Source organism: Astyanax mexicanus, chromosome 16 (assembly GCF_023375975.1).
Source record: "Astyanax mexicanus isolate ESR-SI-001 chromosome 16, AstMex3_surface, whole genome shotgun sequence".
NCBI lineage: Eukaryota > Metazoa > Chordata > Actinopteri > Characiformes > Acestrorhamphidae > Astyanax > Astyanax mexicanus.
In genome coordinates, this window is record NC_064423.1 from 36,071,658 (window position 1) to 36,096,899 (window position 25,242).

Genomic DNA, 25,242 nt, shown 5'->3' on the forward strand with positions numbered 1-25,242 from the left:
CTCCTCTGATACATGTGATTGGATAGCAGCACAGCGCACTTAAAGGAAAACCCCAGATCACCAGCTCTAATACCTCTACAAACAGACGCCTATGTTTATCAACATCGCACTAGGAGTGATGAGGCGAGAGTGCACCACCTCCCTATGCAGAGAGAGAGCATAACCAATAGTTCTGACTGCAGCATTTGAACCAATAATCCTCAGATCACGGTAACACCACCTAAGAGTTTTCTAGGTGATGTCCAGGTTGAGAGCACAGGTATCCGCAGGGAAGAAGCTGTTCCTCATCCTGTATTTCTGTTTTTACCTTCAGGAAGCAACAGGTGACTGAAGTCCTTCACAATCTTTCTGGTCTTGCTGTAAATAGTCTGTAGATTAGGAAGTTTAGTCCACATGATGCCGTTTGCTGAGAACAACCCTCTCTGGAGGGCCCATTTTCCTTCCTCGAGATGTTCCCTGTAATCCTAAACTTTGTATTGCAAGATTCCCTGAGTTTTTGCTTTGTCTACTTTCCAAAATTAACTCATGCTCATTCCTGGTAGGTATGCACTGAGCACTGTACTTTATTGGTGTTATCTTTATTACCTGATATCTGAGATAAAATAAAGGAATTAATTCTGGGTGTAAATATGGACCATAGACTTAATAGAATTCCGAGTTCCAGTCGATGCCACAAATAATTTAGATCCATGTTGCGCCGTTTCAGCGTGAGAACCCTCCAGAAAGCCGGCGCTATGTCTGCAAACTGTGAGTCGGTCACGTTGCACTCATGAGCACACTAAGCATAGGTTTACATGAGGGTTTAACTGTAATCATATTAATGTAGTGTTTCCCATTACTCTCAACTTCTCAACTCCAGATAAATATCAACCCTGAGTGATGCTGAATTAGCAGAAACATCCTCTCAGCCCTGCCGATGTTCTCAGTCATCTTCTGCTGAGGAAGAAGAGGATTTAAATAGGCCTGAGTTTCACTGATTGAATTATTTCATACCAAAAAACTTCGCCTTAGGGAATCGGCAGAACGTGCTGTTCTCTTTCCGCAGTCTAATGCGGTTTTAGCTGAAGAATGCCTTCCTCATACCTGCTAATTGTTTTCAAAATGGCAGGGTCTGTTCAGGGTTCTGTTTTTCTCGCTTTGTAGTGCTTTCTAGGATTTGATACATTAGAGATGAAGGTATTGCCCAGGAACATTTTCTTTTAACACAGTTTGATTGTGTCTAGAACAAAGTACAAAGTGATCTAACGTGGAAATGTGTTACAGCTTCATAAGCGCACAAATGTCAGTTTTACGAGGGCAGAACAACCCAGTATCTTAAAGTAACAGCTACAACGTTGCAATGATGCATTTTTAGATGCAAAGCTAGGGCACATCATCAGTGATTAGTCTTTTGAACATCAGATACCCTCTCTTAGACAATCCAGTGGAGGTTGATCAGGTCTCAGGGAGTTTTCACACCAGCACTATTTGGACTTTGATCCGTTTGTAGCCTTAGTGCTGTTCGATTGAGCAGGTCTGAAACAGTAATCGCACTTTGGTGCTGATCAAAACAACTGTGAAGCTGTGAAGCTTTTGGTGAGAATGTGAACCGGTCTCGATCAGACCCAGCTATCAAGTATACTTCTTTTATTTAAGCTAAACTGCTGGTAACGCACAGGTCAATCTAATATATATTACCACAGCTATGAACAATGCATCTTAGCAGACTGTGCTGCACTTTTTAACCACCAGAAATAACTTTTATAAGGTTACAAATGTTTGAAAAGATTCCCCCAGCTAAATTGCTTAATTTTCTGGAAGTCCTTCGTATGAAGACACTGATTTAAGTCTGTGATACTCAAGTTATGAACATTGTTGATGCCATAAAATTGCCAATATGTTGCTGATATGGCACAAAACCCAAACAAACAAACAGCTATGAACAAACACTGTTTCTGCTGCTCCATGCTGTTTACAACCGCCATGTGTGCTGCGTTCACTGCTTGCATTTGAGTTTACTACATGTACATGTGCGCTGCACTTCCCATTGAAATTGCTTTGTTTAAAAGTGCAGCATTTCAGCATTCAGTGTTAAAGCAGCTTCACACTGCACAGATATACGTGCTGAAACACAGAATCGTTGCGCTATATTTACTTTCTTGCTCCCGCGCCAGACTGTTCTGACCAATCAAAGGAGATGATATGCTCGCATGGTATATTGGTGTGCATTTTGGTGCGTTCAGATTTATGCCTGTGTGAAACCAAACCAAACAGAGGGAGAAACGCTGATTTGGACCATAGAAACCAACTACAGGTGTAAAAACACCTTCAGATTGGGCCTCATTAGCCTTTATCCAAAGCACTGAGCTCCAACATGACAACATTCTTTGTGATCTATGACACAAGAGCAATGTCGGGTCTGAGAGCGGTCTTGACCAAATCCACTAACAGTTGCTAGCCCTGTGCAGTGTGGAGAAGCATGTAGAGAAGTCTTAATGTTGTTCTTGATTATTTTTCTCCCCAGTTAATGACTTTATGGGTTTTGAACTCCTACAGGTCTCAGCGATGGTCAGCAGCTGGTCTAAGGACTTTTTTAGTACATTTAAGTACACCATTTAACCAAAAATACTGAAGACCTGGCTCTAATGCCTACTTTCTTCTGAACTCCAATATGGGAATTCCCAAATTCCGATTGGAAATTCAACTGGAACGCCAAAGCAAGTCTGATTTCCTGCCTTTAAAGTTGGGAGAGCCTTACCTCCCCTGAGTTCAGAATCCAAGATGGCTGCCACACACAAAAACAGTAGTGAAAGCAGTAGTATTATACAGTTTACTAGTGCTTTACTATATATGTTGCTTTTGTTAAATCAGTTATACATACAGTGCTATAGATGTGTTTTGGGATGTGCAAACTGTTGTATAATGCGCTCACAATGCTATTCATGGTATTGGTATTATCAGTGCGATCAAAAGTGGGACATATTTTGACCTCAACAGCTTAATTTTTATCGTTGGTCTTATTTGTTTGGGCAAATGTGTCTCAGTTTCTGGGCTGATTCTACCTTGGTTTGACAGGTTTTATTTGTTAAAAATTAGGTCCCATCTTTATTTTGATTATAATTTGATGTGCTGCAGTAAATAAAGTGGAAAAGGACTGATCATGTTTTTTTGTATGTTTTTATATTAAACCAAAACGTTTTTCAGTGTTCTAAAATGTATCACAATAATAATGTAATGTTGTGATCTTGCCCACCTCTTGTTGAAAAAATGCAAATGCTTGTTGAATTCTACCATCTTCATTTAAGAAACAAGAAGATTAAAGGCACTGTATACAATCTGTGTATCTTATCACAATGGAAAAAAACACTAACCTGATTCTCTGAAACTTTAAAAATATGTTAGTGATACCCACTAACTTTTCCTCTGTCTAGATTCCTCACAAATGTTTGCGCATCTTTGCCCTTGCCCTATACATAAGCATAATCACCCCCTGTTGTTGATTGGCTGGTATGGTGCTGTGTGGCTTGGTTTATGATGTCTTCTTTGTTTCCTATGGACATTCCTCAAGCACGCAATCGGACCTTAGTGTTAGCGAACCATGAAACGTTTTGTAAAACGTGTATTGGATTGAAATCGTATACGGCACCTTTAAGTAGGCCTGCATGTTACACTTAAAACTTCAGCCTCAGGAAACAGGACATGCTGTTCCTTCTCTCTACAGCGTAATGAGTATTATCTGAAGAATGCCTCTCTAATACCTGCTAATAGCACTCAAATCAACAAGGCCTGTTCTATGTTCTGTTTGACTAGATTTCTAGGCTTTTTGTTGTAGCTGGAAGCAGATCACATGAGGGTCATCTGAATGTGTTTGTGCAGGTGCCTACAAAGGAATAGTGCTCTTTGTTATGTGTGTGTTCTCTGTATGTAATGTAATGTGAGTCTAGTCTAATGATATTAGGATTATTAACCATACCTGTGTTCTCTTTCAGGGCACTAAGACGTTGGAGGGTGACCGTGATGAAGAGGAGGAGGAAGATGGTCTAATCCAGCCTGCACAAGTGTTCGCACCCAAAAGTCTAATCCTGGTCTCCAGGCTGGATTTCCCAGAAATATTTAGGGTAATACATGCATGTTATCTGATGAACTGTTTGCTATGGGATGGTCAGTTTTAGGGTTGGGACAAAAATAAACACATTGTTTTTGTTAGTAATATATTATTGATGCATACAGCTCTGGAAAAAAAATGAGACCACTTAAAATTGAGGAGTTTCTCTGATTTTACCATTTTGAAAACCCCTGGAAAATAATCAAGAGGAAGATGGATGGTCCCAAGCCATCAGACCAAGCTGAACTGCTTGAATTTTTGCACCAGGAGTAAAGGCATAAAGTTATCCAAAAGCAGTGTGTAAGACTGGTGGAGGAGAACATGATGCCAAGATGCATGAAAACTGTGATTAAAAACCAGGGTTATTCCACCACAATATTAAAACTTTTTGAATATGAACTTGATGAATATGAAGAAGCTTTGCATCTTTTTCGTTGTTTCAGCCATTTCTTATTTTCTGCATATAAATGCTATAAAAGACATAATTTTTATTTGGAATTTGGGTGAAATGTTGTTTGTAGTTTATAGAATAAAACAACAATGTTCATTTTACTTAAACATATACCTGTAAATAGCAAAATCAGAGAAATTAAGTGGTCTCTTATTTTTTTTTCCAGAGCTGTACATTATCGATACATCAATATATTTTTATGTATTTAGTATTTTAATCTTACGCCTCTTTGTCACTCAAGGCACTAGACGTCTAGAATTACATTATACACACACTCAGCATATTCCGCTGAGAAGCGGCAACCAATCATACACAGCATACTCTCAACCGGAACAACCCTCCACCTGGAGGACTGCATCAGGCACTGAAGTGTTGGACCAGCACAGAGTGCCAATTCATAACATGTGCATACAGTCACATACACATTCACATCAGGGCAATTTTTAGGGTATCCAATTTTCTGGGCAATTTAGAATATCCAGTAAGTTAAGAAAGTAAATATAGTGAGAAGATTCTGTGTTCCAGCGCATATATCTGTGCAGTGTAAAGCTGCTTTAACAGAAAACGAAAAAAAGTGCCTAAAATTGTGCGTTATCAGCAGTTTTGCTCAATTAAAAGGTAGTATATTTGATAGCTGGTTCGGATCTAGAGCAGATCTTGTTCTCACCACACGTGAACTGCTCCAAAAAAAAGTGGAAGTTTGGGTCAAACTTGGTGACATAATTAATTGCATTAAAAAATAACAATGCATTACAGATTCCAAATTAATCACATGTATTAATGCTTTAATTTTGACAACCTTATTTTTTTCTCATAATTTGAGGAGTCAGATTTTGGTCTGATTGAATCCATCATTGGTTAAACTCAGGTTACTGCAGTGCTGCAGTTATTTAGCTGAGGTTCTGCTCATAGAACTGGAACTGGAGAGCCAGTAAACGCTATGGGCTGGAAATGGAGAGCCAGTAAACGCTATGCGTCCGTTTCTGCCCAGTAAACAGTGCCTGCTTCGAAGTTTTGTTTTCACTGGTGTTGAGCAACATTCTTAAAATAGGTAAGAGTTATTGTGGAAGTCGGGTTGTTGCCCTGTGTAGAACACACACCAGAGACAGGACTGTTTACAGCCGCATACCAGATTAATGAGTGCAGTAATTCAGCCACTTAAACAGGCATTCTTATGTGTGAAATTGGCCTCCCTGGGTGCGTTTCCTGTTAGCCATACTTTAGGAAATTCTTGTTAAATGAAATGAACTAAAGCCTGAACAATATGACCAATTAAGGCTGTGTATGTTACTGATTTTAGTGTGCTAGCAGTTGCAATAACCAGTAAAATCTGCTTAGATTTTGTAATCACGATATCGATTATAATTTTATACTTCAGAAACAGTAACTGTTTCTGGCAGATATGATTATCATCTTCTCATGTCATAATCCTTAAATAAAAAACAAACAATAAAAAAACATGTATACTATGAACTGTAAGTATTGCGGCACTGCAAAATTAATTCTTACCATTTTAAATTTTTACTGTAACATCTGTACTGTTGTCATTTATTTTATTCTCATCTTTATTTTTATTGTTCTGTCTGATTTTCACAGTGAAACTGAAACCAGAATTTTTCATACACTGTTCTAACACCAGACTGACTTCTGTTTGATCTGACTCTGTGATTCAGGCTTATGTACGTACAGCTTTTAGATTCTGATGTTTCTGTTCAGCAACAGGTTTTCCGAACGGAATTAATTAGGTGCATGATGATATAACTACACCCAACAAACTATGTGGGGTATGTGCACAGCAACAACCTAACCTAACCACCACCTGAAACAGCAGAGCAACCATCTGATGTAACAGCAAGAGCCTAGCAACCAGTAAACAACGCCACAGCAACTGCTTAAAATACCATTGGATCCACCACGCAACAGTGTAGCATTCTTCATGCGAGCCCTTTATATTACAGTAAACATAGCAACCACCCAGCGACACCATAGTACCCATCTTGGATATCATTGCATCCACCTAGCAATACCAAAGCAAGATGGAACAATTAAAGCTAAGCAGCCATTCTGTTTTTTTTTTGTGCGTCAGTAACAACATATATAAATGTTTATTGTGTACTACCTACATTGTAAATGGATACTGAAGTGAACCAGACTATGAAGGAACACATAAGGAATCATGTCGTAACTTAAAAGTGTTAAACAAACCAAAATACTCTGTCAAGCATTTAGATGCTCTTATCTGGGGGGCTGTTAACTTGCTGTTTCAGAGGCTGAAAACTCTGATAAACTTATCCTGTACAACAGAGGAAATTCTTGCTCTTTCTTTTCTGGGGTGATCCTGATGAGAGCCAGTTTCATCATATCGTTTTTGGTGCTCTTTTAAACTGCTCTTTTAGATGCTTTCATTTCTTTAAGTGAATTTTTTCTTTGCTTGGTTTAGTAATTTTTGCCATAATCTGGATTAGAACATTACTCAAATATTCACTATTCACTGTATACCTGTAACTCTACCTCTTCACTACTTTACAACTGATGCTCTCAAACACATTAAGAGACAAGAAATTCAAGTAACTAACTCTTGATGAATTCAGCACAGCTGTTAACTGAAAGCCTGAATTCCAGGTGATTCTACCTCATAAAGCTGACTGAGAAAATACAGCCAAGATGTGCAAATCTGTCTATCTAAGCAAGAGATGCTACTATGAAAACACTTTTTACTAAATACTGTTTTTACTGAATAATTGCATGTGTTTTTCTTTATAGTTTGGATTACTTTCGTAATAATCTACAATGCAGAACATTTAAAAAATAATGAAAAAACACTGAATTTAAGGTGCATCCAAACGTTTGAGTGTATATTCAGCTTAATCTGTGCTCATTAGATTATGTGCGACAGTTTTATAGACATGAAGGAGTTGCAACATGCAGCTTTGGTAAATAAGAGACAGTGTTCTTGAGACTGTTTAGGAGGTCTACATGTGTTTACTGCACACATGTAGTGTGTGCAGGTGTGTGTATTTGTGTGTGTGTGTGTGTGTACTGGCTGAATTCCATGCCTGCTGTATCTCCTCAGGGCTGTTTGGGGCTGATCTACACAGTTTACATCGACACTCTGAACTTCCCTCTGGAGGGTCTGGTGGCCAGCCTCCTCACATGCATGGTGCCCGTTGCAGGAGGATCCCAGGTGAGGCTTTTCTTACCCAAACAAACCTTTAAACGCTTGTTTTCAGAGACGGCCCCGCTGACCGCCTGCTCCCGGGGGAGCCTGTAGGGGGATGCCGGCTCTGAGCAGGGGTCAGCGGGGGTTAATTTACCCGCCTGGCTCAGTACCTTAATGGTGTCGGAGACGAGGCGTCTCACCTCTTGTGGTATTTTCACTGGAGAGTTGGGAGAAGGCTGGGGGGTGAGTGGGATATTACAGTCAGCTTGTTTTTCCTTACCTTACCAGCATTTCACCAGCTTTTCTGGAGCGATCTTTAACTGGATGCCTAACATTTTTAGTACAGTCTTTTGCTTTTAGGTATTTTTAATTGATCATTATTTTCTTCTGGCTAGGCCTTTCATAATAACTTTTTTTTGTCCCAAAAATAATTTCAGTAAATTATATTAACGATTTTGTGCCACATATACAGTGGTGTAAAAAAGTATTTGCCCCTTACAGATTTCTTTTGTTGTTGTTGCATTTTTGTCGTATTTACATTTTTCATAATATCAGACAAATAGAACCTGGGTAAATATAACAAGCCCTTGTTTTTATAAATGAACTGTGATTAATCACACTTTTTGGAAAGCTGAGTTTAATTTTACTACTAACCACTACCAGACTTGTAGAATCAAGAAATATTAAATATAATCTCTCTGACAGCAACACATTTTGCCCCGATATGAGGAAATTCAAAAGCAGTTGTTGATTATCTATCAGTCTGGAATAGGTTACAAAATCATTTCTAAAGCTCTGAGACTCCATAGAATCACAGTGATTTACTATTATTAACTAATGGAGAAAACATGTAACACTGGTGAACCTTCCTAGAAGTGACCGGCCAAATGAAATTACTCCAAAAGGGCATGAACAACTCATCCAGGAGGTCACAAAAGATTCTAGAACAGCATTAAAAGAACTGCAGGTCTCACTTGACTCAGTTAAGGTCAGAGTTAATGATTCAATAATTAGAAAGAGACTGGGTGAAAATGTTCTCCATGGGAGAGGTTCAAGATAAAAAACACTACTGAGCAAAAACAACACAACCACCCATCTCACATTTACCAAAAAACATTTTTATGATCCCCAGAACGTTGGGTAAATATTCTTTGGACTGACGAGACAAAAGTGGAACTTTTTGGAAGGTGTGTGTCCCATTACATCTGGCGTAAAATGAACACATATTTCAGAAAAAGAACTTCATACTGAACGTAAAACATGGTGGTGGTAGTGTAATTTGCATTGTATGTTATCAAATATGGCAAGCACAAATGGCTCCTGTTTTCAAGCATAAAACAAACACTGGTCTCCAATCATTGGCCAATGTCAGTCTTTTCACCTTTCTATTAGGAAAACCTTTAGAAAAAATAGGAAAAATGTAGCCCAGCTTTATCTGACGCAGGATTTCGTGTTGGACCGTGAGCATAATTTACATTTTTCGGTGTACATTTCACAATTTCTCCTGCTTCCATTATTTATTCCAGCTGCACAATAAATAACACTGAGATCAAACAGTGCAAACTCAGCAGTAGAACATATTCATCCGTCATCATGGCCCGAACTCCAGCCAATTATAACTGCAGGAACCCATCAGCCTCTTTTGTCCGGCCTAAAGTTCAGGCTTTAGCGTGTTCAGCATCAGGTCTTTAAATGGGTGTATCTGCCGTCTGCTGGGGTTTCATTTACTTGCACTTGCTTCATCTTTGCCTACGTTTCCACAGCAGGTAAAAAAGGCCCAGATCCGATTTTCTGACCCAATTCTGTTCTATATTTTTGGTTGTTCATACTCTCATATCTAACATCTGCCTGAACGGTTCATTCTTTATAAGTGACATACATGAGCGACACAGCATTGCTTCATGTGAAGTTTCGGTTTCATCCTGTCAGAATCTCAAGAGCTACACTGTATTTAAGCCACACTGTATTTAAGGACACATTATTTGACCTTGGACAGGATTTTAGTGATTTTTTTCTTTTTACTCTGCAGCTGCTATCTGTAGCCGCTTTCAGACAATTTTATTAGGAGCTTTGCGAGACTGCAGATATAAGCCTTCTATAAAATTATTGGAACAAAAAATGTCACCTTAAATATTTCAGAGCTGTTCTTTTAAAATTTTCCATTACTAAAGTCCTCCAATTACTGCTATCCATTATACCCTTTACTCATGATATTTTTTTTCTTTCTTCTTGATGTAAAAGTGTCATTCTGATCTGGCTGGAAAATTTTTATATTTGTGGTTTTTTTTACCAGTGATTCTCATACCCCTTTGTTTAAAGTGTGCCTCTAAAATGTTCAGTTTGAAGGGCTAACAAGCCTTATCTCTTCCCCTAACCGAACAAGAATTGGGACAACCTACCCCTTGACGTGCACACACAAAACAGAGGGGTAGGGGTTAAGGGGTAGGGCCGAGGGGTGAAATGGGATTGGGCCTTAATTTTCCAAATTGGATTTGAAAATGTCAAATTCTGTGCGTTTTCCGCTGTTTACTTTTCCACAATGACGAAACACCTGTTTCTCATATGACGCAAAAGATTGGTTGTTTGGGCTACGTTTACCTGCTGTGTGATCATAGTCTTAGACAGGGAAAGCTCCGAAAAGTGGAGTGCAGCTCTAGGCTTTGCCCGGTTTTAAATGTCCACCATGATTTCCTGCTTTATTTTGTTGAACCTGTGATTTGGGTGTACTGTGTGCTTCTGCCCAGCTGGATAAAATTCAACAGCACTGAGGCCAGGGACCTGTTTTTAATACTCACAGCTGTAGCCTCCTCACATGTAAGACGAGAGGAGTGTGGTTTAGAGCTTAGGCTGCATCCTAAAATTCATAATCCAGAGTTATTCTGTACTGATCCAGCCTTCCCAGTCCCAATGATGCATCTGAATACTCTGCAACTACTTCGTTACAGAGTTTTGCACTAAATACTCACATATGCTATGTGTCCAAATGTTTGTGGACACCTCTTATGATGAATGCCTTATTTGGGGGAATAACCCTGGTTTTTAATCACAGTTTTCATGCATCTTGGCATGTTCTCCTTCACCAGTCTTACACACTGCTTTTGGATAAATTTATGCTGCTTTACTCCTGGTGCAAAAATGTAAGCAGTTCAGTTTGGTTTGATGGCTTGTGATCATCCATCTTCCTCTTGATTATATTCCGGAGGTTTTTAATTTAGTAAAATTAAAGAAACTCATCATTTTTAAGTGGAGTCTTTTTACCAGAGCTGTATAGTGTATGTACTTTAAGCAGAGATACTCAACCTTCTGCAAACTGTTTCTTATTAGTTCAATCATTAATAATGCAATAATCAGCATAGATTAAGGGTTTCATTTTTTATACTGTTAACTTAGACTCTACAGTGAGAGTCTAATTAGAAACAGCTGTGAGAATAATGCTGCGTTTAGTGCTTAACTGTTTTTTTGTCCATATTTGCAGAAACTCTTTTCTCTGGGAGCTGGAGACCGGCAGCTGATCCAGACTCCTCTAAACGACAACCTGCCTGTTACCACTAAAAGTGTGGCCCTCCTCTTCCAGCAGCTAGGTGGGTGTTTTTTTCCACTTACCCGTTCAAATACTCCTGGCACATGCACAACTACAGTATGCAGACAGTAGGAACCCAAGATATTGCTTAATGTTTTGTCTACTCAACGTTTTAACATTTTATCTGTTAATATACATTTATTCTTGAATTTCAGGTCTGCAACACATTTCAAAAATATTTGGCAAGCTTTTGCCACTTTTTAATGTTGCCATTCCTTCTCACAACACTAAAAGGACCATTAAGGATTATCATTTCTGTAGTAACTCATAACAAGATTAGGATGTATCATCAGATATTAAGGGAACATGCTGAGTTAAAGGACTGGCAGCTTTTGACAGCAGAGCTTAAGCCAGTATTTTCTTATTTGAACTGTGTGGTACATCACTGTAATCTGTGTACAATGTGGCCTCAAACCTGCCCACTTTCATTCCTCCAGTCCCATTTCCACACTCATGGTTGCCAGGTATAGACAACAGGACACAAACTCGCTATTTTTATGCTGAGCAGGTAGTCACTACGCTTCAGTAAGGTTACTAACCATATTTACCACCATCTATAGCGTAGGAAAGACGGGCATTTCTAACACTAAAATTTGTATATATTTGCCACTGCAGGAAGGGCAGTTCAGTGCCCATACCCTCTTCAGCCATATCTTTGTAATGTGTGCAGCATGTAATTTTGCATTGTCTTGTTAATGGACATCCCTTGGAATATACAGTATGTTGCAGTATGTTGCATTGGATCTCGATCCATCCTAGCTATCACATATACTTCTTTTTAATTTAGCTTCTTTTTAACTGCTAAAAAGGCTCAGTTTAATCTGATAAATTAGCCAGCTAATGCTAATTACAACCGCTATGAACAAATGCTATCATATTTTGTTGCGTTTATGTTTATGCCTGTGTGAAACCAAATCAAACATGTGCAACTGATCCGGACCTCAGAAACTTACTACAGTTGTGAAAACGCTGTTGTTAAATTTCAAAAAAGTTGCACAGACAAAATATGGACTCTCCTGGGTTCACACTGTTTAAAAATAAGTAAAAGCCAAAGTAAATGTAAGAAATGCTTCATTTTCATTTTTTATTTTGCTTTTCCATACAGTCCCTATGTTTTTCATGATGTGGGGTTGTTATTGCATACTTTTTAACAACATTGTTCAAGCTGTTGCTTTAAAAAATGGCTGTATCCTGCATAATTCCTTTTCTGTTGTCACTTTTACCAAGTGGCTTTAAGTTAAACTTTGGCTTTTCCTCACCTTTTACAGGATAAGCTGCAATATTTGAGTCACATGGGAATGAAATGAGTGGGCATTTGCTCTGAGGTACAAGAACAGCCTTTGAAACAGAACGAGCGATTAGCTGTCTGAATATTTAAAAGTCTATTTTAAGAATAGGATTACTGGAGATTGAGTGAGTCACTTAACTAATGTGTGAAGCACATGATAAGACTTCGCTGCGGTTTTATGACTTCACGTAGCAGACTGTGTACAGTAGGAGCCATGTGATATTTTTCAGTGGCAGTTCTGTAGAGTATACACACAATAAAAGGTTTAAGGTGAAGATCGAAGAGGATAAACTAATATTTACATTCTGGCCTGTAGAGTAGAACAATTCATTTGATCTTTTAGGTTTTATTGTGCAGTAAAACCTGTAGGAGGTCATTTAACAATGCCTCAGCTGACAGCGGGTTGTGAAACAATACACGACATGTGCGTTTTGTACATTGGTTGACCGCACGTTTGCGTTCCAAGCAGTGGAAATCATTTTCCTCATCTATTGAAACGAAAGTAATTTGCTTATTGCTGAAAGAGTGGTGTTGCATGAAAGGAGCAGATAGTGACCTCCTAAGGAATGTGCTAATAGTTAGCATGCTCCCAAATGCATAACATACTGAGGAGAGCAGCAAGAGCAGCACACACACACACACATACACTTATACACACTTATACACACACTTTATTGCTCATACATTTATCTGTATAGTATTACAGCTGTATGTTTGGGGTCAATTTGATGGACGAATTGCCCGCACCTTGACGTTCTCCTGAGCCTTATGGCTTGTGTCAGTTTGCGAGAGTGCGCTGTACGCTTCAACACTAAACGTAGCACATGCTCCACAGATATCAAACATGAGGCAACGGCAGTGATTAGCCTCATATGTCTGCATTCTTAATGCGAATTCCAGGGTTTTCCACAAGCATTTCAACTTTTGTTGTTTGCTCGTTTGGACATCAGAACGTGTCTACGTGCGCAACGTGGTCAGATCATGTTCTCGCAGAACAAAAAGAACAAGGTGGACTTTTTCAATATCACCCTGAACCTCTGCTGTTGTATTAAAAAGGTGAAGGAGTTCGAAGAGCGCTGCATGCAAAGCCAAGGAAACAGTGGAGCCAAGTGCATTCACAGTGTAGGTACCTTCAACAATATAGGTGCCTTCCACAGTGTATTTGACTCCAACAGTATCAGTACCTTTTTCAGTATTAGTGTCTCCAACAGCATTGGTGTCTTAACAACAGCATTGGTGTCTCGACAACAGCATTGGTGCCTTCAACGTCATCGATACATCCAGCAATATAGGTACCTTCCACAGTCTAGGTACCTCCAACAGTGTCGGTACCTCCAAAAGTATATGTACCTCCAAGAGTATGGGTGTCCAAAATACTTTAAACTGCACTGATGCCTGTAACAGCATGGGTACCTACAACAATACAAGTGCCTCCCACAGTATAGGTACCTCCATCGGCACTGATGCACCCAACAGTATTGGTACCTCTAACAGTATAAGTACCCCCAACAGTACAGGTACATTCAAGGGTCTATGTGTGAATGTCAAATCTACCTGATACCAATTTCACTGTTCTGTGCACACTGTGTTCAAACAACTACAGTTGCTCCACCTGTACATAGTGGTATGATACAAGTGCTTTGATATGAAATAGATCACTTTGCAGTGAAAACGTCACCAAAGTGACGTATTGTGGCATCAAAGACATACTGTGCTGTTCCACTCAATAGAAAAGCACCAAAAGTTCACTTCTCTATCAGATTAGATCAGTCAGATTTCTGTAATGTGTTCTGTTTAGATCTTAAACAGTGGACATTCTTCCACAGCCTTTTTAGCTCATCTTCCCCAAAAGTGGCCGTGATCCTGGAGAGAACTGTACTGCACAGTGTTTGGCAGACCACTTGAAAAGACCAAAACCCTCAAAATCTTAAGTGGGAACACTTAAGAACATGCTTCACAGGACCTTTCAGTTGGCACAGATCCACTTGAATTTTTCAACTTTGATAAAGACCTCTTATTTAATGGGTTTTTCATAAAAATAATGCTGTTTTTTTGTCATGGATTTATGTTAATCAGAGATTAATGGTGTCCTAATAAAACAGTATCATTGTATGATTTACACTTAAGCTCAGTATTTCCGAAAGTTAAGCAGTCTTTTTCCGCTTCGTTTTCGTGTCACACAGCCCTTTCTCCGACAGCAGTGCAGTTTACTCCAGTTCTCCTTCTGACGCACCATTTTTACAAACCACTAGAATTGCTTAATAGTTAGTCAAAAGGATTAGGAGTTATGACTAAAAAGTGGTGGCAATTAAGTTTCTCAACTTAGTTGTTAATTAATTTAGCCAATTAAACTAAAACCTCAGTATGTCTCTTGACACTAGGAGGGTGAAGCCAGACCCCGCCTCTTTTCCAACTGTCCAATACACACTGAGAAAAGCTTAGCTCTGATACATCAGCTAACAGGAGTAATAAGAAGGTAGAGCGCCACCTACACAACCAGAGAGATCGTGACCAGTTGTGCTCTCTCAGACTCCAGCTGCTGATGGCAAAGCAGTGGCACTTAGCTTGTGGCCTGTCTTTTTTATTATTTTATAATTTTTATACTTTTATTTCTCCACAATTTACATGGCCAATTACGTAGCCCACTTATTACGACTCCCCCATCACTAGTGATGCCCCAACACCAGGAGGGTGAAGACTAGAACATGCCCCCTCTTATACATGTGAAGTCAGACTCCACCTCTTTTCAAACTGCTGCTGTTGCAGCATTACCAAGTAGCTTCACAGCGCACTTGGAGGAAAGCACAGCGACTCGGATCTGATACATCAGCTCACAGACGCCTTGTGCTGATCGACATCACCCTAGTAGAGGAAAGAGCGCCATTTACCCACCCAGAGAGAGCAAGACCAGCAAGGTTCCTGTAGCCGATGGCAAGCTACATGAACAGGATTCAAACCAGCGATCTCCTGACTTGAGGCTTGTCTTGTTAAGTTTATAATAGCTTATGTGATTGGCTTTTTATGCCACTGGTACAATGATAGTTCAAGCATAATGTCATATATATTTGTTTTTACATCCTAATTAACTTTAAAAATCTAAATAAAAAATTCCACTGTTTTAAGCAAAGTCAACATACTGGCCCAAAGATGTTAGTTTTGTTAACACAGTTGCAAATTTTCAAGGAGCACTGAAAATGATTTATTAATTTTTTTATTGTAAATAAAAACTACTATATTTTTGCGCTATAAGGCACATGAAAATCTAACTTAGCAGGTCTCGGTACTGGGTGGTTTTTTTTTGGGGGGGGGGGGGGGGTAGATAACTGAGTAGAGCTGAGTAGAGCTCAGCTAAGGAAACAAAACTGTAATAAAAAACACTGTTTTAAGTCAAACAAGTGCTGGGTGTGAATCTACACAGATTTCTCTCCTGAAAACTGTATATTTGGGTGAGTAAAACACTTCCATTCATTTACAGTAAGCTTAGATTCCCAAAATTAAAGGATGTTAAGTGCATCTTATAGTGGCAAAAATAGGGTAACAAACCAAACAAGAAAATAAAAAAAGGCGCATACCAAACACTTGTTTTTGCAAGTTTTTATACATTTGTTTTGTGCTCTCCAGGTCGACAAGAGGAGGATTGCTTTCTCTTGTCTTGTTTTTGCCACTTTTTGCACAATTATTTAATTGCGATTAGATTACATCATCAAAATAGTCATTGTTTGGATCATCTTGTGTGTCTATATATTTCACAGTAATTCAATAATGTAATTATTGCGACTAGCCTAATCAAAGTCCCAATCGCTATCTATTTTAGATTAACAAGCAGTTCTAGATCATTCTAAATCAGCCCACAAGTTGAAGTGTGGGAGAATTTGAGCTTAATGATGCTGTAAGGAGAAAGGAGGATATCATAAGTGAGATAAATATCTAAGAAAGGTTTCCGAGCCCAGTCGTATCCGTAATTGGGAAGAATGTCACAAATGCTCTCATGTTCCTATCCTCCCTTCTTGTTACACAACCGCAAAAGTGTGTATCTTTGTGGATGACCGTATTATTGCATGCAGTGACCCAGCAGCAGTCCGTTACACACTGGCCTGTATAAATGAAGGATTGCACTGATTATTAATTACGCTCTCTCCTCCGCTTGCCGTTATTCCTTCACTGTGAATCAGTCTGAGTTGTTTCAGAGGGTGGACCTGCTGTCCGGCTCCACGGATCAGTTCAAAGCCAGGATGTTCTCCTGCATGTTTCGCAATGAATCAGCAGATGCTGAATTATCTCAAGTACACTATACATCCAAATGTTCAAGATGTTAATGGACACCCATTCTAATAAATGATTTTTTATGCTACTGTAGATTTCATCCATATCTGACACAGATCTGAAAATGCACAAATACCAAATAGTAGGCACAGGCTAGATCAGGTCACGACCCACTTATATGGAATACAAACCCAACAAATGTATTTTTGAAAAATGGCCTTCAAAAACCCATTTAAACATACATATGCATCAGGGGTGTGCCATATCGCATCATACACATTAATATCGCCAACATTTTAGAATATTGTGAACGATATAACACCCTGACATATTGTGCCATATCACCCACCCCTAGTTTTCACATCAGGATACTACCTTTTTTTTTTTTGTGTGTTTTTAGCAAAAGAAAAATTCACACTGTTCTTATTTCCCATTATATATCTATAATCTATATATCTAACTAGAGACTATATTATGATTATATATCTGATTAGATCTTGTTGCAGTAATGTATTCTTGTGTTTTCTTGTTTTGTCATATTGCCAAGAGTATCGCTATCGTGAAAATACAATGAAATATTGTGATATTATTTTAGGGCCATATCGCCCACCCCTAATATGCATGCAAAGTGAATTTAAGAGCATTTTAGGAAATAACTTTGACAGGAGTGGCTGCAGTCAGGCAAATCAAGCAGTTCCCCTCCTAAATGAAGGCCATTATGCCATTCAAATGTTTTCATAAAGGTATATACAGTATGAATTTTGTCAGATGCAGTGCCATCTTTGGTAAAAAAATAAATAAATAAATAAAAGTTTAGTTTATTCACTTGTTTGGCTTTTTTTATGCACTGTTACACAAATTTGGATAAAAAATGCAGAATATGTTTTGTTTCCCTTGACTGCACTAATGGTACGAAACTTTAGTTGTAGACCACAATGATCAGAAACGGCATTGAAACAAGCAAAATGGAGAGATTTAACTCTACCTTTATCAGAATCGTCTTTACAGACATTGACTTTATGTTGCTGTCGTCAACAGTTTCCTGTCTAACAGAGGCCTTCATGCCATTTAAAAATGTTTATTTTTTATATTTTAGAGCAAGAACAAAAGCAATTACAACACAGTATTAAAAGAAAGTAAAGAACACCACTTTTTGTCTTTGCTTAAAATCTTTCCCCATTTTTTTCACCCCAAACATTTTTTCCACCCCAAATCAATGAATTAAGTGAATAAAAAAGCAAAGCAAAAAAACACAAAAAATAAATAAAAAAATAAATACATTCTGAATCCAGATTATTATAGTTATCTTCAAAGGACAAATATTGCTATCATAGGACAAATATCGAGTTAAGTAACAGAACCAAACCCTCTGCAAGACTGGCCAATAGAAAAACGTTGAGTAAAATATATACAGTACGAATTTTGTCAGCTGAAGTGCCGTCTTGCTTTTTTTCTCTCTTCCTATGGATGCATAAAAGAGCTGGTGCACTTGACAGCCTGTGGAGGCTGGAGCCCTGTTCATCTTCAGTTAGGCCTGAGGAATGACCCCCAACCCGTCGCACTCCACAGGAAGTGTGGGCCCGGCAGGACAGGAAGGAGTTCGCCTGCAGCTCTCAGTTTGTTGTTTGTAGTCTTTTGTCCGTGTCCATCTGCAGATATTTAGGGTCGGAAATGAACCGCTGTTTCCAACTGATAAGTAAACACCTCAAGGTCAGAGTGTGTGTGTGGGTGATATCTGTTAGATTATGAAACCTGTTGTCTTGTGTTTAGCTGATGCAATGAGCCGTTTATTCCGAGAGGGGCCAAGGTCACCAAAAGAAGGAGAAAACATTGTGGTGTTGAGGAGAGCAGTGCTTCTTCTTTTTGTGGGTGTTTTCACACATCCCGACCAAGATTCATGTGTTTATGCTGTTGTATTTTAGTCTGGTTAGATTTGGTTTTATATGATAGATTGGCGACTAATAACATTCTTAAAGGACTTTAATACATTCTGTCCTCATTACCTACATGGTTTACATCTCCCTGTACTTGACATTTGATGATTTGTAGAATGTTGAGAGTTTAAAGAATTCACTTTTTTATGTGTTGTGCCGAATTATGCCTCTCTGCCCGAAAATTCAACTCAACTTCCCATGTGCGAGTCCTGCAGCTGAATAAGTCTAGCAGATTCTCACCAGATTCCTTTTAATTCTGTTTATAAGTGAAGATTAATCTACAGTTACACTAAATACAGGAATCGCCTTTGTAATCTGCGTTATCACACGTACTGCTGTGTGATGCACCTGCACAGGAAGATGAGTTAGATTTTGGCACTATGCAGAGATGATTTAGCTATTTATAGGTAAATGTTTGAGCATTTTTCCCAACGTCCAAATAAAAATAGTGTCATTTAGAGCATTTATTTGCAGAAAATGAGAAATGGCAGAAATAAAAAAATGATGCAGAGCTTTCAGACCTCAAATAATGCAAAGAAAACAAGTTCATAAATATATTCATAAAGAGTTAAGAAATCAATATTTGGTGGAGTTACACTGGTTTTTAATCACAGTTGACATGTTCAATCTTGATATGTTCTCCTCCACCAGTCTTACACACTGCTTTTGGATAACTTTATGCTGCTTTACTCCTGGTGCAAAAATTCAAGCAGTTCAGTTTGGTTTGATGGTTTGTGATCATCCATCTTCCTCTTGATTATATTCCAGAGGTTTTCAATTTGGTAAAATCAAAGAAACTCATCATTTTTAAGCGGTCTCTTATTTTTTTTCAGTTGACATTAAGAAATTCAGGGGCTTTTTATTCTTTAGTTTTTTTAGGTGATGACAGTCAAAACCAAATTCCTGTAATCGGTCTAAAAGTCCAAACTATCTAAAAAACGACGATGTATTCACCCAGACTGAGGATTCTTCTTTTGTTGAACCACAATTTGGTTCTTTGATCCAGACTATATTTTAATGCACCTTTTAAACCTGCTAATTTGTTCCGAACCAAACAGAACAGTCTGAAAGTCCAACTTTCGAACCCATATAGAGCAAAGTAATTGAGTAACTGAGTAATTATCTGCAATGACGTATCTCAGTATGGCTCCACAGAACCAAAGAACTCAAATTCCCATGCTCTTCATCATTTCTTGGCTTATCTTTGGATTCGGGTCTTTTCAACAGTAGCACAGATTCCACACACTTCATTTCCATATCTTGTTCCTGTTTGTTGGTGACGGTCGGAGCCTGACACAGGCATAGCTGAACCGCTGACCCCGGGCAGTTTCTGCGGATGCCTCTGTCACCGTTCCACTCCCGGTGTCTTTCTGGAACCTGTGATTAATGGTCTGAGTGGTATGTTGATAGCAAACAATAACAGGAACTGTAAACCATTTCTTCCCCTGTTGACTGCCGATTCGGTGTCATGTGATTTATATCATTTAAAAGGATATGCGGATATAAGGAAATGAGATCCGGCTATCGCGTGGACATATTTTCATTATCCTGTTTGATACAGAGTGATGTGTTGTGCGGAATGCGGACTGCGGCGATTGCTATCAATACGGCGTGAAATTGTCCTTTCGTTCCAGGGTTCATGCTATTAACGCCGGGCCTGAACTGGCTTGAACTGGCCTGGCTGTTCTGCATTATGTCGGACATTTAGTGACTTTTTGTGTCTGTTTTGGGTCTTTAACCGAAAACTCCAGCAATCACCATTTTAACTAGCAGTTATGTGTTGCTCAGGAAATTCTAATTAACAGCTTTTGTTGTTCTTGTTTTTTTTCCAGGGATCCAGAATGTTCTGAGTCTGTTCTGTGCCGTTCTGACCGAACACAAGGTTTTGTTCCACTCCACGAGCTACCAGAGGCTAGAGGAGGCCTGCCGGGCTTTAGAGGCCCTCATGTTTCCTCTCAAATACAGGTATGTGGGCGAACGTGTGGAAAAAGAAAAGCCAGCATGTCCTACACATGTCAGGTGTTCTCTGATATGAATGGACTCAACCCACTACATAGGTGTTAACCTCTATAGCATGTGAACCTTTTATTCAGGTTCTCTATAGGTGTGTAGGCAGCAAACACCTGCTAAAATTGCTGAAACAGATGTACAAATGCACAAACACATGGCTTCTCTAGTCCCTGTTGGAAATTATTGCCAATAGAATAGGAACTTCAGAAAAGATTAACATGGACTTGTTGGCACACTAATGGTGCCTAATGCTAAGCTGGTGCTAGATGGGTGCAATGCCCCCAGTCAATTCAACTGTGACGCCATTACAATTCAAGGATTGAATTGTAAAACCAATTACCGTATTTTTGGCGCACCGGATTATAAGGCACATTTTAAGCAGCACTTGTTAGAAACAGAGGGGCCGCCATGTTTCCCATCCACATCAGCAGGACTCACCACTGGGTGGTGAGACCTGTGAAGCTAAGCCTAGTAAAGTAAACAAAACTGTATTTCTTAAATAAAAAAAAAACAACAACACAGATTTCTCTCTTGAAAACTGTTTATTTGGGTAATGCTAATGCTGCTCCAGCTGTGCTAGCGGGGTTAGCAGCAGACTACAGGCTGATAATACTCAACTCTGGACTTCCGAATGGCTAGCACTTAGCAGATAATGCACAACTAAAGAACTAAAGAAGCAAACCAAACTAAGGGGGTGATACTGATACTCATGATACTCTTAGGGTCTTAGAGGTTTTTACAGCTGTTTACATCCATCTCTGCAATGCGCATTCAACATCCAAAGCTCCAAAGTAACACCAGTAGTAATTGGAACAGAATTAGTTAATTTACTTGTTTTGCCCCACATAGTGGTTAGATTTCTGCCTTACTAATCAAATATGCATTTGACTTGTGTAAAATGCATGTGGTTAAAATCTAATCAGTATACACATGAAATGACTGGGTATAAACAGGATCCCAGATCTAGTCACGGTTCACCACTGATTAGCAGGAAATAAGGTAAAGTAAATAAACACTCAGGGCTATTTCATCTATTTACATTAGTTTACAGTAAATCAGTATTCATACTCTCTATTGCACCACCCACATATCACCTTTTGAAGTCATTTTAGAAACCAGTGTGAAGGAGATTTACATTTATTGATTATCTACGTTTATTGATGTTATTTGGCCAAAGTTTAAGGGCAGAACTGTGTTGTATCTCATATCCCAGGAAAACTATAGTGTCTGTTCCTTCATTTAACCTCCTGAAACCCACACTTTTCACTTGGTGTGCAGTTTTACACTTTTTCTAGGTACTATTTTGGATTAGTAACATAGTATCATAGTATAAAACTAAACTTTGTGTTTGTACCGGGAAAAAAACAAAAAAACAAAAACATCATATGGGGACAGTAGTTTATGTTGATGTATAAAAATGATTCTTGCTGTTTGTGATCAGAAGGGCAGAATTAGTCCAAAAAAATAATTTTAACTTTTTTACAGTAAGTAAATAAACTTCCAATGTTAATTTCCAGTGTAAACCCGAATGAGAATTTTTACCTGGCGCATACTTCTGTCTGTACTGGCTGTAGAAACTTTTGACTGGGATTCCCTGCCTTCTTGTTTTCAATCAGTTAAAGTGTAAAATTGTCATGTGATCACTAGATGGTACAGACAATGTCTCCATATGAAGCCAAATGGTCAACGTTTTAAAAAAATGAAGAATAATAATGAAGAGAATCAGAAATGAAATGTCTTCATATGAGGACAGAGGGTCTCAAAGAGGTTAAAAAGTGAATTTTCACAGCGGTTCAAGGGGTCAGTTCATTCACAAGGGCGAAACATATTAAGATATCTAAAGGTGGAATGTGATGTAATGGCATCCAAGTGTGGATGCAACACCTCCGTGCCAGAAGTTGCGTGAATGTAATCTAAGTTAAAGCTATTTTTAGATCTTAATGACGGTGTTGCAAAAGTGTGTGCATGTTGCTGACAAGCGGGATAGTAACGTCTACCTCCCTGATTGTTGAATCCGCAGCTACCCTTACATTCCTATCCTCCCGTCCCGTCTGCTGGAGATGCTGAACTCACCCACTCCCTTCATCATGGGGGTGCACTCCATGTTCCAGAGCGAGATTCATGAGCTGGTGAGTTAGGCTTGGAGGATTATGGGATTGTGTAATGCTTCATACCTGCTGACTGACTGGTGTTTAATTTAGTGGCATCTAAAGAGCAAGGCATGCAGCGCTTTGATGAGTCTGTTGATGATTGTTGAGCTTTTATATGAATTCTGTGTTTCTGTTCTCAGCTCGACGTGATCATCGCTGACCTGGACGGAGGAACGATAAAAATTCCAGAGTGTATCCACCTGTCTCAGCTACCCGAGCCTCTGCTACAGAACACTCAGAATGCTCTGTCTGTAGTAAGTACTGAGTGGCTTTAAACAAAGGATGCACTGAAAAAAATAAAGCATTTGTCCAAAAATCCAAGACCTTTATAGAAATTAAACAGCATAAATACACTAATAGTCAAAGAAGCAGCAAAAGAAAAGTAGTTGCTCTAAGACGGAAGAGTCCAATTTCAGGGCTATTCGGAATAAAAATACATAAAGACACCAGAAACAATAAATGATGATTAAAAAATAAAATAATTTTTTTTTTGATATGGGGCAACACTTGATTATATCTATTAACCCAAAAGAGCCAGGAACCAGTTCTAAATATGGATACAAAATGCAAAGTTGCATCAGTTACATTTATTAAACTGCTCATTTGTCACAACTGAAAATCCAAATATACCATAAATGACCCAACAACAAATTTCACTGAACATGTATTTCATCATTTTGTTCAATAAATCATGTCAGAACAATTCATATGGAACATATGAGGTCATATGATTCACACTTTCACACGCTGTCCTGTATGTCACTTTTATGTCGACATTTTCCACAGCATTTAAAGGGTCTGTGACACATGCGCCATCATGGGTTATTTTGGGATAAGCTACACATACATAGTACTGTGTAAGGGATGTGGACTGCAATATCCAGGATCCTTAGTGTGGAGTTGTGTTTTAAAACATTTAATTTGTTTATATTGAGCACTGAACTATTTTAAAGCAACAGTCTTTAAGATTTTTTCTTTTAAACTGAAAGTAGTAGTGTTTCGGAAGAAGGCAAAATATTTTAATAAATGCCACCAATCAGACATGCAGATTTAGAACTGAAGAGAGCTGGCAAGATAAGAGAATGCAGCCCTTTTAAAATCACTCACTACAATCACGAGATTCATTCACTCTGAAAAGAGACTATACCACAGTGCAGAGTTCAAAAAAGGCGTTTTAGCATCAGAGCTATTACACATTCTCACCAATAACTCATGGATGGTCACTTTAATATCCAAGGAGACAAACTTAAATGATTGAAAACAAGATGACGGGAATCCCAGTCAAACATTTCTACAACCAGTCCAGACAGAAAGATGGGCAGGTTAGAAAATTCCATCCAATATTTTGTATGAAATTATTTTATTTACCTACTATAGAAAGATGCATTTTAAATTTTGGACTATTTGAAAATTAAGCTTTTGAAAACGGTAAGAATAATTTTTCAACTTTTAAAAAGTACTGTTTAGCATCAGTGCAATTACACATTTTCACCAAAAATTTAGACAGTCACTTTAATACAGCAGACAAACCAACAAAATCAAACTGAAGTCTTTTCATTTATTCGGTCAAACACTAAAGTGTGTTTTATTATTTTTTATTATTATTTTTTTTTTATGTTTGTAAAATGTTTAGCCAGTAAATTTGGTTGCCAAATATTTGCTGCGTTCCTGCTAATTAATTCCATAATTCCATAATTGCATCTACAGCATTTGCCCATGATTGACATTCCCTAAATCACATCTCTGCTGAGTTGTATGATTATAGCTCATCTGTCCCCTTATCTGACATCCTTCTCCTCATTTGCAATAATGTGTGCAGTAAATTACGCAGCAGTAAAATTCTGAAGAATAGTCACTGGTTTTCTGTGGAAGTGATCAGGTCAGCTGCTGTCAGTGAAGCTCTTTACTGTATTCAGTAATTGCACTGGATATTTCCTCACTCTCAACTTCTTATCTTCCAGGTTTTGCACCCAGATCTGGAGATAGCAGATAACGCCTTCCCTCCTCCGCGCTCGGCTCCGTCCAACCTCAAACTGCTGGTAAGAGTTTCAGAATGAAGCGGTTCTGACCCGCTGACCCGCTGCACTGTTTTTCCCGTAAGCGTCTCGCAGGGCAATCAGCTGAAACTGCAAGACGAGCAGCTGGTCCGATACTCCAGATGCAGGAGACATCTCTTATCTGCTCCTCGGGGGGTTAGAAAATGCATTGGCTGGTGAGGAGTCCTGCCTCCCTCGTATTCGGACCGGGTCTATTTCAGAACGTGGAATGTTCACCTTCTCGCTGACTCACGCCAGCCTGACATTTATCTGACTGTGCTCGTCT

The 25,242-nt window shown here is 38.8% G+C and overlaps 1 protein-coding gene across 2 annotated transcripts in view; it reads left to right on the forward strand.

Moving 5' to 3' along the window:
* The window catches only part of sbf2 (SET binding factor 2), a 207,335-nt gene that overhangs the window by 66,587 nt on the left and 115,506 nt on the right, over positions 1 to 25,242 (forward strand). For both annotated transcript variants that reach the window (XM_049465532.1, XM_049465533.1), the window contains exons 5-11: positions 3,969 to 4,097; positions 7,609 to 7,719; positions 11,171 to 11,276; positions 20,593 to 20,725; positions 22,791 to 22,899; positions 23,061 to 23,174; positions 24,882 to 24,959. In XM_049465532.1, the coding sequence (XP_049321489.1) occupies positions 3,969 to 4,097; positions 7,609 to 7,719; positions 11,171 to 11,276; positions 20,593 to 20,725; positions 22,791 to 22,899; positions 23,061 to 23,174; positions 24,882 to 24,959 (780 nt within the window). The remainder of the gene's footprint in view (positions 1 to 3,968; positions 4,098 to 7,608; positions 7,720 to 11,170; positions 11,277 to 20,592; positions 20,726 to 22,790; positions 22,900 to 23,060; positions 23,175 to 24,881; positions 24,960 to 25,242) is intronic.